At 44.5% G+C, this 15,762-nt stretch overlaps 2 protein-coding genes and 1 long non-coding RNA gene across 5 annotated transcripts in view; 2 read left to right on the top strand and 1 right to left on the bottom strand.

The window, feature by feature from the left end:
* The window catches only part of LOC6631519 (uncharacterized), a 34,350-nt gene extending 33,854 nt beyond the window's left edge, over nucleotides 1–496 (top strand). Inside the window, exon 3 of the mRNA XM_002055280.4 lies at nucleotides 138–496. Coding sequence (XP_002055316.1) covers nucleotides 138–286 — 149 coding nt within the window. The 3' untranslated portion in view covers nucleotides 287–496. The remainder of the gene's footprint in view (nucleotides 1–137) is intronic.
* A 710-nt stretch (nucleotides 497–1,206) lies between these two features.
* Nucleotides 1,207–15,762, top strand: part of LOC6631520 (probable ATP-dependent RNA helicase CG8611) — a 28,314-nt gene continuing 13,758 nt past the window's right edge. Inside the window, exons 1-5 of one of the 3 annotated variants that reach the window (XM_002055281.4) lie at nucleotides 1,207–1,344; nucleotides 1,402–3,206; nucleotides 3,275–3,702; nucleotides 9,792–9,981; nucleotides 10,059–10,939. In XM_002055281.4, coding sequence (XP_002055317.2) covers nucleotides 1,288–1,344; nucleotides 1,402–3,206; nucleotides 3,275–3,702; nucleotides 9,792–9,981; nucleotides 10,059–10,323 — 2,745 coding nt within the window. In that variant the 5' untranslated portion in view covers nucleotides 1,207–1,287 and the 3' untranslated portion in view covers nucleotides 10,324–10,939. Of the gene's footprint in view, nucleotides 1,345–1,401; nucleotides 3,207–3,274; nucleotides 3,703–9,297; nucleotides 9,327–9,791; nucleotides 9,982–10,058; nucleotides 10,940–15,762 lie in introns of those variants that run through there. The other 2 variants (XM_070207399.1, XM_070207397.1) reach the window with 2 other exon arrangements.
* On the bottom strand, nucleotides 10,819–14,685 carry LOC116652048 (uncharacterized). The gene is made up of 3 exons (XR_004305039.2): nucleotides 14,407–14,685; nucleotides 13,973–14,329; nucleotides 10,819–10,898 (listed from the first exon to the last, which is right to left on the bottom strand). It is a non-coding gene; the product is annotated as an uncharacterized lncRNA (long non-coding RNA).

Raw genomic sequence — 15,762 nt, 5'->3', positions numbered from 1 at the left:
AATTAATTTGTAGCCAACATTGCTGGATGGCTACAGGGTTCTTAAATTTTAATTTAATTGGGTTAATATGCGTATACAATCTCTTTCTCTCTCTCTCTCTCTGTCTCTTTTGCACACACGCTCACGCTTGGCCTCAGGGCGTTCGTATGTGGGCATTAACGAGGAAATTATGTGGGTCAGCATTGGCATGGGCGTGACTATCGCACTCCTTATAACGATTGCATTGTGCTACATTGCACGAGAGAAGTGTCAGAAACGTCAGCGCGAATATTACGTGACAGCATAGTTAATGTATGCAGCCGGTGAGTGTGGTTTGCCAGCGGCTACGCACTGCATCATCCAAATGGATGTGGATGTCGATGTGGATGTAGGCGAAGCGCAGGCCTTGTCAATCACAGCGGCCATGGCAGCAACGCCCCAAGCAGCAGGCGCAACTGCGTCAGCCCCAACCGATCCCGGCCCAGGACCACAGTCAGAGCCCCAGCCACAGCGCGAGCCCGAGCCCGAGCACGAACCAGCGGAGTCAGCGGTCACCATCATGAACTGGACTGTTGTTGACATTTGTGGTGCTCGCAGTTGGGGTTAACCCAAAAGGAAAACATAACCCACCATTTAAAGCAAACACCCACAAGCGCATACACATACAAATAATGCATGGCACAGACGGCTGCCATAGGCAGCTCGTTACAAATTTTTTTTCCGTGTAATCAAGAACTTGTTGTAATCATAGAAAAGAGCCGCAAGCTGTATAACTTAAAAACAATGTTATTAAATTTGCCAAGATATATTAATATATAGCAAAAACAATTTTCATGAGGGTTTTACTCTAAGAATTTTTTTTCAAATCGCGCGCCAATTCGAAATTATGCTACACTGGAAACTCACTGGCTACACACGACGGCGTTGCCAGTTTGTCAAGCCGGACAGTATTTTTGCTTGCACTTGTTGCAATCTTAAAATATATCTAGCAGCTGTACAACTTAAATGTAAGAGTGTCAGTTAATTTGCCTACATTTAAGAATATATAGCAAAACCATTCTCGTACTGACTTTACCTTAGAATTTGTTTTATTTTGAAAAGGCGCGCTTATTATACATTTTGTTACACATGCAACTCGTTGGCTACACTATTCAGCGTTGCCACTATGTTGGCAGGCAGTATTTTTGCACTACTTGCTCACATGTAGCACTGCTTGCTAGCCAATCAGCTGTTTTTTTCAATGCGTGCCTGTAAAAAAGCGCGCACGTTTTTCTACTAAGAAGTTGATTTGCACATAAATGCACGAAAATGGATAATATAATGTTTAATATATGTACAAAACCGACGCCCAATACTGCAAAAAAGGTGAGTGAAAAGAAATATATAAACCAAGGCCACATATTCACATATGATGCTCGACAGGTGGCGGCGCCAACACAAAAGCCGCTGCGCAAACAAAAACGTGCTGCGGGTGCGGAATTCGACTTTCAGTTCAATGTGGATAAGCCTAAGGTAAAGGCGCTTGTGGTGCGGCGTCGTGCTCCAGTGTCAAAGGAGCCACCAGTCAAGTCCAAGACAACGCCCCAGCCCAAAGTCGCACTTGCGCCCGCCAGCGAACCAAATCTTAATGGGAGCGCAGCGAAGGATGAGAATGGCAACAAGAGACAGCAGCAGGCGCAGCAGTCGAAAGTGGCATCCACAGAACAGCCTCAATGCGATCTGATGCTCAATGTGTACACAGCCCACGCTGTAGATGACAATAAAAGCAAACAGCAGCACCTGAAGGAGGCTTCCATAGAACTGCCGGCCACGCTGGGCAAATCTGGCGTCGGCATTAGTAAGCAGCAGTTGCGTACAGCTCTTAAGGGACAGCAGCGTATGGAGAATCCCAACAAATTGCCGCGCGCAGGCGATCTGTTCAAGGCACAATTGGACGAGGAGCGCAGGCTTAAGCGCGCCGCTGAGCAGCCAATTGTTGAGACATCCGCTGCAGAGCAGACGCCGCCAGAGACGCAAAAGAATGCCCCACAGGTAGCCAATAAGTTTCGCACCAAAAAAATTGGCCTGTTCGATCAGAGCGATGTGGCGGCACTCAAGCAGCTGGGCCAGCGTGCGGTCAAGCCCGTTAAGGAAACCATATTTGCCGGCACCAAGGTGGAAAGCTTGGGTCTGCATGCGCATGCGGTTAAGAATCTGTTGGATCTGCTGAGCATTAGCCAATTGACAACAGTACAGCAGAAGACTATACCCGAGGTGCTGGCCGGCAAAGATGTGCTGGTGCGCTCACAGACCGGTTCCGGCAAGACGCTGGCCTATGCGCTGCCCGTGGTCGAACGCCTGCAGGCGCAGCTGCCACGCATAAAGCGCACCGATGGCGTTCTGGCACTTATCATTGTGCCCACACGTGAGCTGGCCGTGCAGACGTACGAGCTATTCCAGAAGCTGGTTAAGCCATACACATGGATTGTGCCCGGCGCTCTACTCGGCGGTGAGAGTCGCAAGAGCGAGAAGGCGCGCCTGCGTAAGGGCATTAATGTGCTGCTGGGTACACCTGGTCGCCTGGTGGATCATCTACTACACACAGCCTCTTTTAAGCTCTCCAAGCTGCAGTTTCTCGTGCTGGACGAGGCGGATCGCCTGCTCGAACTGGGCTACGAGCGTGATGTTAAGCAGCTTGTGGAGGCCATTGACAAACATCGCGCCGAGGAGCCACAACAACCGCCGGTTGCCATGCAGCGTCTGCTGCTCAGCGCCACGCTGACCGCCCAGGTGCAGCAGCTGGCCGGTCTGACGCTCAAAGAACCGCTCTACATAGACAATAGCGATGAGGCAGCTGATGCGGCGCTAAAAGGCACCAATGGCTATCAGAAGGAAACCATCGAGGCGCTACAGGACGACGGCCTCGGTGAGTACGTGGAGGATGTGACGGGCGTGCTGAGCATACCAGAGAATCTCCAGCTCAGCTATGTGGTGGTGCCGCCCAAACTGCGCCTGGTCACCATTTCAGCGCTGCTCGCCAAGGAGCTGGCTGCCAGTCCCAAGCAATTCAAGGCCATTGTCTTTATGAGCACCACGGAAATGGTAAACTTTCATCACGATGTGCTCAACGAGGCGCTTACACGTCGCGTCCTCGACGAGGATGATGAGCAACTGGCCAAAGAGGAGCCAGAGGCTGATGATGACGACGATGCCGAAAGGCCCTTGCTCCAGGGGCTGCGATTCTTCAAGTGAGTGCAAAACCTTGGCTACACAAACAGAGATCCTTATTTAATGTCTATCCGTTTCTGTTTTGCAGACTCAATGGTTCCATGACGCAAACGGAACGCCAGGGCGTATTTCGCGGCTTCCGCGACTGCGCCAGCTGTGTGCTGCTCGCCACCGATGTCGTTGGCCGCGGCATCGATGTGCCCGACATAAAGCTGGTGGTGCAGTATACACCACCGCAGACCACCGCCGACTTTGTGCATCGTGTGGGTCGCACAGCGCGTGCGGGCCGACGCGGTCGGGCTGTACTCTTTCTGGCGCCCAGCGAGGCGCAGTTTGTTCGCCATTTGGAGAGCAAACGAATTCGCATTATGCAGGGCGATATGTATGCCTATTTGCAGGCCCTAATGCCGCGGGATGCGGAGGCGCGCACCGTTCAGGAGGCAGCATCCAATTTGCAGCACAAGTTTCAGTCGCTGCTCGAGGAGGATCGCGAACTTCATGATAAGTCCTGCAAGGGTGAGTTGCTCGCTCAATCAGTTCAGCTAGTTCCTATGGCAGTTGTCTAACCAAACACCCTCCATTCATCCGCTACCCCCTCTCTCAGTCCACTTAAACGTAACTAGCAATTTAATCCTTTCACCAAAGGATATTAACTTTGTAATTATGATATTTTTTTTACAACAAATTTCGCCGCTCTTCGGAGAGGGCTGAAAAAGGCAAACAAATACAGAGAGGTACACACACACGCACGCACACACAGATATACGCTGCTATTTTCCAATTATAAGTTGGACGTTCGCGCCACGCCTCTGCGACCAGCCGCCCACTTGTACGCTGGCAACGCGCGTAAAAAACACTAAAAATTATTTCATATTTGAAGTTAATTTCGATTGCGTGTCGAATACGCTGCCCCGCCCAACCGCCTCTGCTCTCTCCCTCTCTCTCTCTCTCTCTTTCTTTGTCTGTGTATGTGTGTGCAGTGACCAACTCCTGTCGTCGCACCATTATCCGTTGTCCTTTTTATACTCTTGTGGAGGGTATAACTTTTTTTATCATGTAATGTGTGACACACACAGAAGGAGACAGCTCCGTTCCTATAGAGTATAAATATAAATATCTTGATCAGATCAAGAGCCAACACTCTGTCAAGTCTCTTAGGGTCATTAAATATTGTTCATATGTTTCAACCTGCCGAATCGCATCACTATATTATACTATAATTCGTCGAGGAATTAGTTCTTGTAGGATCAACTTTTTTTTTAGCAAGATATCTTGACGAAACTCGGCACGTATAAGTTTAACTATGCTTCTCACATATAATCAAAAACATATCAACATCGGATTCTTATATCATATAGCTGATATAGGAACAGTCGGTCGAAAATGAGGGTCTTGTTTAAAATGGGTTTATTATTCTGCTTTTTTCCATATATGCAAAATCTAATCTGCATCGGACTACTATTATATTATATAGCTGCCATAGGACCGATCGTTCGAAACGTAGGTTTTTGCATGAAAAAATGTTTGTTTTTCGAGTAAACTTGAACAAATATCGGCATTTATTAGTTTCACATTTTTTCAAAAGAAAATCTGGCATATAGGAGCGATCGGTTGAAAATTCAGATCCGAAAGCCATATGTCAGCAAGGGTATTCAACCTTCGGCGTACAGTTCTTTCTTTGTTTGCCTCGTCTACCCTTGCAAAGGGGATTGTGCCACAGGGCGTGCAGCCGCGCAATGGTCTGATATTTGGGGACAACGCGAGTTGAGGGTATTCCGTATTCGGTTTTATCTTTTCGCGATATGTTTATTATTATTATTATTTTTTTTTTTTTGGTTTTGTTGTCCTGTTAATGTCCTGTTGAAATTGTAATTGCAGCGCGGTAGAGAAAAAAGTTAATTAGATGTTACTAGGGCCGCCCGCCCCCCCTTAACAAAATGGAAAGGGTTGTTGTTGAGGGGGCGGGGCGGTGGTTGCATAGGGGTTGACATCTGTGTGGGGTGACAGGCGGTGTTGACGGTCAGATTTGATTGAAGCATAAAAATCAGACAAATCAGACAAACAAACTGCCCCCCCCGCACCCGCAAAAGGATTGGAATGCAAATGAATCATGAGATGAAAAAAACGTAACGGGGCAACAACAAACGGAAATTGCGCGAAATATTCAAATGGGAAAATAACAAGCCAAAGCAAAAGATGTTTAAGATGATATCAAAGATGAAGATGATGAAAATGTTGTTGTTGTTCGTGCGTATAGAAAAAGAGATAAAAAACAAGTAAAAACAATATCATCATCATAGAAAAACAAACCATGAAAAAACGACGCTACACAAGATGATAACAAAGATGAAGATGATGAGGATTTTGTTGCTGTTATTGCAGTTGTTATAGCCCGAACGTTTTTAAAAGGAGTGTATAATTTAAGCCAATGTATGCGACAGGCAAAAGAAAGCACCTGCGACCCGATCAGGGTCTTGATCGGAACAATGAGCTGACTCAAGCTAACAATATCCGTCTGTCTGTCCTTCAATCTGTCTGTCCGTTCGTTTGTATCCAAAATTCGGGGTATAAAATTTGGGCTCCAAAACATTGTATATATATAGGATTGGACTGTAATTAGCGAAGGTATTGAAGATTGCTTTTTCCCTGGTGTGTTGCTGGGGAAAGAATGCGTAAAGTATGCAGTAAGCTTTCGGCTTTCGTGCGTTTGTGTGTGTCTATTGAAGAAGATGCAAATGTGTGTAATGGTAACTCATTGCTGGGTGCAGGGTGTCTCTTAGTTCTGCACACCCGACTAGTGTACTCTAGCTTTTGTTGTTGCCGGTGATTGGAAAGGGGACAACAAGTAGAACAAGTTGCCGGCACTAAAGACAGGCAGCAGCCAAAATGGCAACTGAAATTGCACTTAAGCGTCGAGTCAAGCGTCAAGGCAGGAAGCCGCTTGGCAAAACTTGAGAGCGCTCTCACCCAAAGGAGTATGAGTTAAGGCTAGACTGCGACCGGGCGGAGGCGAGGTGCTGCCAGAGCTGGCTGCAGTTGCTGTGCCGCGTCCAATCAAAAAGCCATTAAAAAGTATTACGCTTGAACAAAACTGTACAAAGCAGCAGATAAAAGCATTTAGAAACACAACAGAGAGAAAGAGAGAGTGTGAGAGTAAACACATAAACAGAGACAGATAGAACATAGATAGATAGAGAGATAGAGAGATGTATAGAAAGGAGCATGTATGTACTCCGGCTAGGACAATGTCGGAGTGGAGCTGCATGCGTGAGTAACTGAAACAATTTCCAACTTAAAATTCACTTTTTGCTCAAACTGAGATATTGCAGCTGCTCCCCTCCTCTCAAGACAGGTAAATCAAAAAAATATTGGCTTTGATTCTCCCTCTCCTTTTGGAGTGTGTCCTTATGTTCATTATTGTTAGGCACTTTTGAAGTAAGAAAATTTAGACCTCAGATTATAAACCCTTGTATGGCGTTATGCGCTCACGTGGAGCGTGGTTAATCGCGAAATTCTTGATCTTCTAATCTCGTTTAATGCTCGATTTACAAGTCTTTAACCTACGCCTACTGCGGGCGTGGCAAATCGCCAAAAGCCTACAGTTTTTAAGCTAAAGTGATGAAATTTCGTATCATATGCTCTTCTAAAGATCGATTAAAGTTATTTTCATACCAGGTGGGCATTTGAAATGGGTAAAACAAGAGTATATTGGCTTGGTGCAAATGCATGTAATAGGCAGAACGAGGCATGTCCGACCCGATAATTCTTAACCAGGACGGCGAACTGAGCCGATTTAGCCAAGTCCGTCTATCCAAGCAAGAGAGACAAATTCGAAATAAAAAAGCCTAACTAACTTATTATTTTAGTTCGTCATTTTGTCCCATTTCAAATATATCGATTTAAAGACATGCATTTTTTTAAGCATTACTCAAAAACTCTTATCTCTTATCTACCCTAAAATTTACCAACATTTAACAAAAAACTAACCTTGATTGCCATATTTTTATATATTTTTTTTGATTTTGTACAAACAAAAATATAATGTGAACTAAGGGATAAACGGGGTATTTTGTAGTCGAGCACGTTCCTACATGTTTTTATTTAATTTATTACTTTGACAACTCAAAAGAAAAGTTACAATAGTTTTTGTTCACTAGTTTTTTTTTAATATCCTTGCATAGCGAATTTTAATCATAAAGTATATCTATAAGTACTCTTGATTAGGTTTACGGATTTGCCTCTATAGTCTAAAGTAATTCAATTTTGAGGGTTTCGTCCTTTCAAATCAACATTGGAGCACCATAGCATTTAGTTCCAAAAGGAACAATCGGAGATAATGAAACATGTTTACACATTTTCAACAAATCAACATAGGAGCATTATATCATGCTTTATAGGAACAATCAGATGGAAATTGTACATAAGCATCGTTGTTTGGGTCTTAAGCCTGTCAAGCCTGTATTATTCAAACATTAGCTCCATTGAAGTTTTGGCCCTTCTCCAAGCGCTCGTGGTAGCACATGATTAACTACTTACTGGCCAGAGTGGACAATAGCTGGAAAACCGCAGGCCGCAAAACCTTAAGCCGAAAACTGAGCCTAAGCCAAAAATCCGAGCCCGCTGAGGGCGGCAAAGGGAAAAACAATCACAACAATTTGCCACGCCTACACAGCAAGAGGAACAAGAGAAACCGCATGAACACGCGCGCTTTATAAAATATCCGTTCGCATTTGCCGCTGAGCCGTCGACGGGCGCATTAGCCGAGGACCACCCTGCCCCCCAGCCCCGTCAATTGCACAGGCTAAACAATGGAAATCGGGCTGGCCAGGGCACAGGGGAAGAATGGATTTTGGGCAGAAGCTTGGAGTTGGGGATGAGAAAGTGGCATAAAAAGCCATTTTGTGCGGTTTCCACCGAAGGGCGGAGTTTATTGGGCGGGGGAGGCTCTCGCCTTTTCACCCTGGAATCGACAGTCGACTCGAATGACATTTATTTTATTCGCAACTTCCGGCTTGCAGACGTCTGCAAACATCCGGGCTCGTCATACTTTTTGTTTGCCTAATGTCTGCCACTTGACTGTAAGCGCGTTTGCGGCAATTAAGCAGCCCCAAAGACAAGGGCTTGACTTTGAGACTCCCATAGCCATGGGACTTACAAAGGGACCAACCAGCTCACAGACAAATGAACAGAATGGCACGGAACGGAACGGAGCGGACGGAAGAACGAGCTACCAAGCGGGCGGATGGAACGTAACGAAACGCCGGCTGCTGCGAGTTAATTGCCAGGGCAGAGGCAACGTCTTTGTCTTTTAGTTTTGCTCTTCTCTCTTGCTCGCTCGCTCTGCCACACTCATTTTTTCGTCGCTTTCTGTGTGTATGTTGTGCGGTTAACGAACCCTAAATTTATGTCTAGTTCTTTTGATCGATCAACAAATTGACTGCGAGCTGGTTCGCAAGTGGTTTAGCTTAAAAAAAAATTTTTGAAAATATTTCTTAAAAATGTTGCATACTCTTCTTCAAGTAGTTCGGAATTAGCTCTGAAACATATGCCCTGAGTGGATATTATTTTTAGCTGCAGGCACAGCATTCAGAATATTGGCCCTCTTTTATAACTTATATCCACAGGCTTTAATTTTTGTAATTTGTGAACTAGTTCAAACATATTCTCCATAATCTCCATAATATTAACTATGCTAAGCTTGGGACGTTTTTCAAAAATATAACGTGCATTCGAGTGTGGATCCCCACCGTTTAGATACCAGGAAATTTTGTTGCTTTGTCGATGAAATTAATGCTCTGTCTCTGAGTCAACTGTTATCTATGATGAGTATATTTCAAACCCATTAAGTACTCCGATTCGCAGAGGAGCAGAACTACTTCTATATCGCTTACCAAGTGATGATTATGTATCAATTGGATCTGCTGAATTGTGGTTAGGTAATTGTTTCATTTTGCTTTGGATTGGCCGCATATGACTCGATCTCTGACTAAAGGTGAACCTTCTGCTGCCGCTTACACCCATATCCAATGTAGACAACAACAACAGCTGTCTCGTTTTTTTTTGCGTTCGTGGTTTTTATTGTTTTTTTTTTTTATTTGTTCATTTCCATAGCATTTTTCATTTGACAATTTCACATCGCATTTACATATCTCTCACTCACGCTCTCTGTGCGATGCTTATCACACTCGAGGACAATTGCGGCTTTTCGAGCTATGCACGTTGTGGTAATTTGATATCATTGTTGTATAATTTGGCATTGCCTGGCATAAGTGCTGCGTAATTAGCAAGGACATGCCCACAACAGGGCCAACCACACAAAAGGATACAGCGAGACGATGAGGACGAGTGCGTTGGGGAGGTGGTTGGCAGCCAGAGAAATCCTTTGCTGACATTGCTCATTTGTCATTTTAACAAATTTATTTTGTAATGAATGCCGCACACACATACCGCATACGCATACCGCACACGCACAAGCACATGCACACTCACCAACACACATACAACACACACAGGACAGGCACTTAAGCCAACACATCAATTAATTCTGAAAGCATTAACATGCTCCGACTCCCAGCCAACAACTTAGACTCCGCATTTCGTTGCAGCCTTTGTCTCCTGGATGAAGTTCTATTCAACGTTTCCCAAGGAGCTGAAGCCCATCTTCAATGTACGCATCGCGCATATGGGCCACTTTGCCAAGAGCTTTGCGCTCAAGGAGGCGCCCAGTAAATTTGCCAGCAAGCATGCGGCCCCAAAGGCGGCCCCGCCCACCAATAGACTGACCTACACAGAGCGGTATTCGTCACATTCAATTGCTGCCGATAAGCTAGCGGATTTGTACTGACTCCTTTGACTCATCCTCCCATTCACAGCGATCCCGAGAAGCTTCAGCAGGCGAAGCGCGCCAAGCGACGTCTCTACACCACAACGGTTAGCGGAGAGAGGCGACAGGTGCAGGATCAACAGCAGCAACCAGGGGCCGAGCATAGGAAGCTAAACGGACAGCGCCATCTGCCGGAGGCAAGTGGCAGAAACAGCTTCATGAAGAGCCTCAAAAAATCGCGCGCCCTCAACATATCCGAGTTTGATAGCGGTCTGCCCGCCATCGGTGATCCCAAGCGGCGCAAGCTGGCGTAGTAACTGATGACGGGACGAGCAGGAGATGGAGATGAAGCTGAAGATGAAGCTGGAGCTGGAGCTGGGCTGTCGGCCAGGCGAGCCCCATTTATGCGCGCCATTTTCTTCGAGCGCTGTTCAAGCGTTTAATCGAAAATAAAATTGCCCCTTAGCAGCAGCTGGAGCGACAGCAGCAGGAACAGCGGGAGCGGGAGCGGGAGCGCGGTTAAAAAATGCTAAGAACCTGTCAAGCTCAACTCATAAAAGTTTAATTTTTCTCAACTTTTAAGCCCGGACGTCCTCCGGGAAAAGTTGCAACGCCCAGCTCCGCTCGCCGCTAGCATATTTAAAGCTTATCTTTACAGTTAGTTGCTATTTTATATATGTATGTATACATATATACATATATATATATATATTTTTTTTTTTTGTAATATCTTTTTAAGGCAAATATTAGAAATCCATTTTCCGCTCACTGCAGATTCGTTCAGTTTTGAAAATGTCAATCCCTGTGTCGCGCAAAGGCCGAGGGTGGATGGGCGGGCACGTGTTGGTCGCCTTTTTGTGTAACTGAAGCGCGTAATTTGTTGGACAAGCTATAAATAAATATTAAACATAAACGCATAAAAAAATCAAACGATTTGCTTTCGCTTTACATTTTTTTGTCGGTTGCTTATTTTTTTTTTTGTATCCCCCATCGAGCGACGGCCAAAAGCGTGCGGCAATATTTGCGCAGAACACGTGCCAGGATAAGCTGGCTAGCGTGGCCGTTAATAGCGGCCCTGCATGCAGCCCAATTAAAATGGGGCCAACGATTGATTTTTAATTAGCCGCCTTATTGCCGGTTTGTCTGTCTGTCTGACAGCCAACTCGAAAGTCAAATTGGCCGACAGCCAATCAAGCGTCCACCCACAGGTGGAGCCGAGTCCTAATTACATGCGAGTGTCAACATATGAAATAATATTTTGATACAGGTGCCTCAGGCACGCGGCTAAAAGGTAACCGTGCCGGTAGTGTATGCACCGGGCGGGCCTTACGAAACTATTGTTCAACTTGTGACGGATTGTCAAAACCCATCTTTATACCCTCAACCCACTAAAAATGGCTAGAGAGTTCAAATTTATGATGCAGACAGAGGGTAGCTTCGCCCATCCCATAAAGTATTTATATATTCTCGGCTAGCATCAATAGCCTGTAGTCGGTCCATCCATGTCCGTCTGTCCTCTTGGGAGAAAATATATAGTAGAAAAAGTAGAAAATTTGTTTCTCATTTGATACTCTCATTTGGCGAGGGCATAGTGTGTATGTATATAAAGGCATTATAATGTATATGCATTGAATAAATTTTGGTTGGGTTCAGAACAGGAAACGGTTCTGATCATACAGTTGACATAGGAACAATCGGCATAGACCGATCTCCGTGGTTCTCATCTTAGAATGGATTGCATTGCAACCGTTTTAAATTCTAATTTATATCCCAATCGAAACTTTGCTAGTCTCCCTATTGAAACGCATATTGATCAAAGTCAGAAAGTATTGTAGCTATAGTTATTAGCGGAATATTTAACAAAGTACACCTAGAGCCGGAAGAGCTTGGGCACATTGTTAAGGAGTTATACAAGCAAAGGCGAAATATGAGTGGGAAATTGTTGGTACTTTATTTATATTTGATGATATAATAGTTTCTTACGATTTTTGTAACGCATTGAGATGACATCTCCGACCCAAGTTAAATAGTTTTTTTTTAATCGATATCAACAGCTGTGTCTTGGAACTTTGCATAGGTGCGAATTTTGTCTCTAATAAACTCGCAAATTACGAATTTAACAATAAAAGATATATCGGACATCTGCAATATGTCTGCAAGGTCTTATGGACGCTATGGAAGATAATTTTCTACTATATGTATATGAAATACATTAAGATATAGCTGTTCCTTTATTTTATAGTATTCCAAATTGCGAATTGTTTTCCCGACAAAATAATTAATAATTGTCAATATTATAAATCATCTGCAAGGATATGAATAAGCTTTTTTATCCCATAATAGAACTGAGCTGTATAGGGTATTTGCGCTTCGGTGTTGGTTTAATAGCTTTCAGTCTGGCTGTTGGTTGGTCAATGCCGTTTGCAAAGGGTTGTTGAGTGTTTCTAATGCGATTGTACTAATGGCTCGAATTATAGACGCATTAGGGTAAATTAAAATCCTCCTCGTTCTATGACCATTCTGGGGGTTGTCTATACGCCGGCTGCCAATAAAAAGCCAACTCACTTAAAGAGCCAACGGCTTGACCCCAGTCCACCGATCGGCAGTTCGACCGTCGAGGGCTGACGACTGATGGGGTAGGGCTTATGGGGTGGATTTAACGCTTTAAGTGTGCGTGGTACGTGGGTGGTGTTGGAGCAGGAGGCGGCGGGGTGGTAGCTGTGAGGGAGAAGGTTGTAATAAAGTTGTAGCGGTTGCATCAACAATGCCATTGCCGGACTGTTCTTTTGTGGTCAGGTGCAAGTGTTGCCGGTTTTTTTTTTTGTCATATATATTTTCATTCAAATTGAATAGAGAACGCGACAGAGGTACAAAATAAAAAAAGAAAAGGTAAAACCCCAACAGCTGTCAACATTTCTCCACAAGTGGGCAGGAGTGGGAGACTTCACTTTGGTTATGACAATGCTCCGAACCGTGCCCGTTGACAATTGATTGGCACAAAGGATGTGGCGGTTGCCGGTGGCTGGTGGCAACTAACTGACGAAGGCCGCATGGATTTGACACCTTGTTTCGTCATACAAAGCCCCACTGTAATTTAATTGTTATATACTCCATCTAAAAATAAGTACGTGCCCCTCGCACCTCGCTGCCTAACTGACATGAACGTTTTTTTTTTTTGGAAGTTAACAAATGCTTAAATATTGGCTACAATATTGGCTACAATATTGGCTGGCATTTGAATTCCCTGCAGATCAAAGTTTAAGCAAAATGTTGTTGTTTAAAAGTGAAATGGGACCTAAGTATTTTATTTTTACAACTTATATTAAATACTACCTTCACACATTAGACAGCAGCTCGTACCTTGTTGTTTAATTACCCACTAGAGAGTGCGCATCTCCCTGGGACACTTATATGTGTGAAGAAGATGTACGTTAAGACGCGGCTTGGGGAAATTCCGCCCGCAAGTGTGGAAAAATCGTGGAAACGATCGGCCCCAAATTCGTTATCAAAAATCTTTGTTCATGAGTTTTTGTGAGGTGTTTCACGCGTTTCGACCAATTCACCAGTTTTTGTTTGAAATCATGGTTCAAAGATTTGGTGGTTGTCTTGTCTTACAATTCACTAAGCCCTTTATACTTTTCACAAAATCTACGCATCTTGTGGGGAAAATGCGGGTCATAAAACGGATGGCAAATGTTGACTCTAACTCTTGGACGGATATAACTCGAGACGTATAGACTGCATTTTTTCATGTGCGGCAAATGGGTGATGTTCAATATTAGAAAAACAAATGGGATCTGAGCAAGGCCGGAAAGTACCAATCAGTATAATATAAAGTATAAAGAACTTGTCTGCAGTCGAAATATGAAAATAATCTGGCGGGGCGCTAAAGCCGTAGAAGTGACTAAGCTAGGGTCTGAACAATTCGGGAATTACAATGTAATTCGCCAAGCCAATACTTACCCCAAATGACACAAGTATAGACAGGTAAAGACGGCGACTGTTCCAAACCCATCGATTGACTCAAACTCAAAACTCAAACCAAAGCCCAGGTCCAGTCAATTCCGCAAAGGTTTGCGTCTGCTATTTCATTTTTTTCTCAGCCACTTCCAATTTCCAATTATAACGCAACGCGATTGCGTGCACAAAATGACATGCTTTTATGAATTCGCGATGATCTCGAGACGGGGGCTATGGCGTTGGCGGATACGGGTGGGGTGGGGTGGCATACACGGACACCCTTTAAATTATGATTTCATTTGACGGCGCCGTTCGATGTCGGAGGTGGAGCCACAGCCTGATGGGGCACCCACACACAAACTGCAAAGAGGCCGGAAATCAGGATGAACTCAAATTATATATATTTTATGCAATGTTATGTTATGGGCTTCGCTTACTGTTTCTCATTCCATTTCTCTGTCTCTTTCTCTAGCCGTTTCGCTTACTATTTCTTTTGTTGCATTTTTATCCAATTATGTTCATTGAATTCGCATTTGAAACGAGCCAAAAGGCAAAAGGATAAGATTTTAGGGTGGAGAGGTAGCGTTTGATATGGTGGTGGGGATAGGTATAGGAGTTTGGGTTGCAGTAGGCGGCTTTGGATGGGTGGGTGGGAGTGTTGTGGCAGGGGTTGCAGATAAACTACTTAATACTTATTTAATTTGTGCCTCTGTACGCGAACCTATTCGAGCAGAATGCGCCGCACAACTGTCATAAAAATCACGCAGCGGAAATTATTTTGTCACCATTGATAATTGCATTGTCACACCAAAAACACTATTGATTGTTGTTGTTGTTGCTGCTGCTACTGCTGCTGCTGCTGCTGCTGTTGCTGTTATTATTATTATTATTATTATGATTGGAGGGTGTTGAAAGTAACACCCCGCACATTAAATCAAGTGGCTGTAGCTCTGACAGTGGCACTGCGTCGACGAACATCATACATAAATTATTGAAAAATCATTCTGCAAATAAACTCAACGAGCTGGCGACGAGACAGCCAGGACAGAAGAGAACCAGAACGGCGACGAGCCAGCCAGTGGCACAGCCCGAGCCGTAGACCCGGCTCAGGTTTGGCTTTGGGGTCGCTGCGAATGTGAAGTAAATAAAATCCACCACCAGGATGCCGCAGACATGGACACGGACACGGACACGGACATGGACTAACTGACTGACTGACTGACTGACTGGCTGACTGTGTTGATTGCTTTGACAAGACCGCAAATAAAGGCAGTAAATAACTGAACTTGTTACAGCGCAACCCGGTTAAGGGGTGGGTCAGCAGCGGGGGGGGCTGAGAGTCGCTTGCGTTGCGTATACGCCGAATGGCCGGCGAACAGTTTTAAATATTTGCACTACTACACTGCTACAAAAAAACAAATAAAATATTGTCAATTTTAGAAAAAATATAACATACTCTTAATTTTAGAAAATATTTTCTACAAATTTCTAATTAGCGCTAAGCTAAAAGTACACCTTGTTAAGCATCAAATTATTTTGATTGGTGATTTTCTAAAATTGAGATAGTTAAACTTAGTTGAGTGTAGTCAGCTCTTGCTTGTGCGGGTGAGTGTCAGGTGAAGGGCTTGTGGGTTGGGTTGGGGGTTCAGTTTAGGTTTGGTGCTTGCCCTGACAACAGTTCAAATAGCAGCATCAGACAGCCAGGCAACAGCCAACGCTGGCAAATCCAATTAATTGTATTGCGCCTAAAACTTTAAGCGGAGGCGTCGAACCACAGCCGACACCCCCAGCAT

The sequence above is a fragment of the Drosophila virilis genome, chromosome X, assembly GCF_030788295.1.
Source record: "Drosophila virilis strain 15010-1051.87 chromosome X, Dvir_AGI_RSII-ME, whole genome shotgun sequence".
In the NCBI taxonomy this organism is placed as follows: Eukaryota; Metazoa; Arthropoda; class Insecta; order Diptera; family Drosophilidae; genus Drosophila; species Drosophila virilis.
Note: the sequence above shows the minus strand (reverse complement) of the source record. Positions and strands in the feature narration are given on the sequence as shown.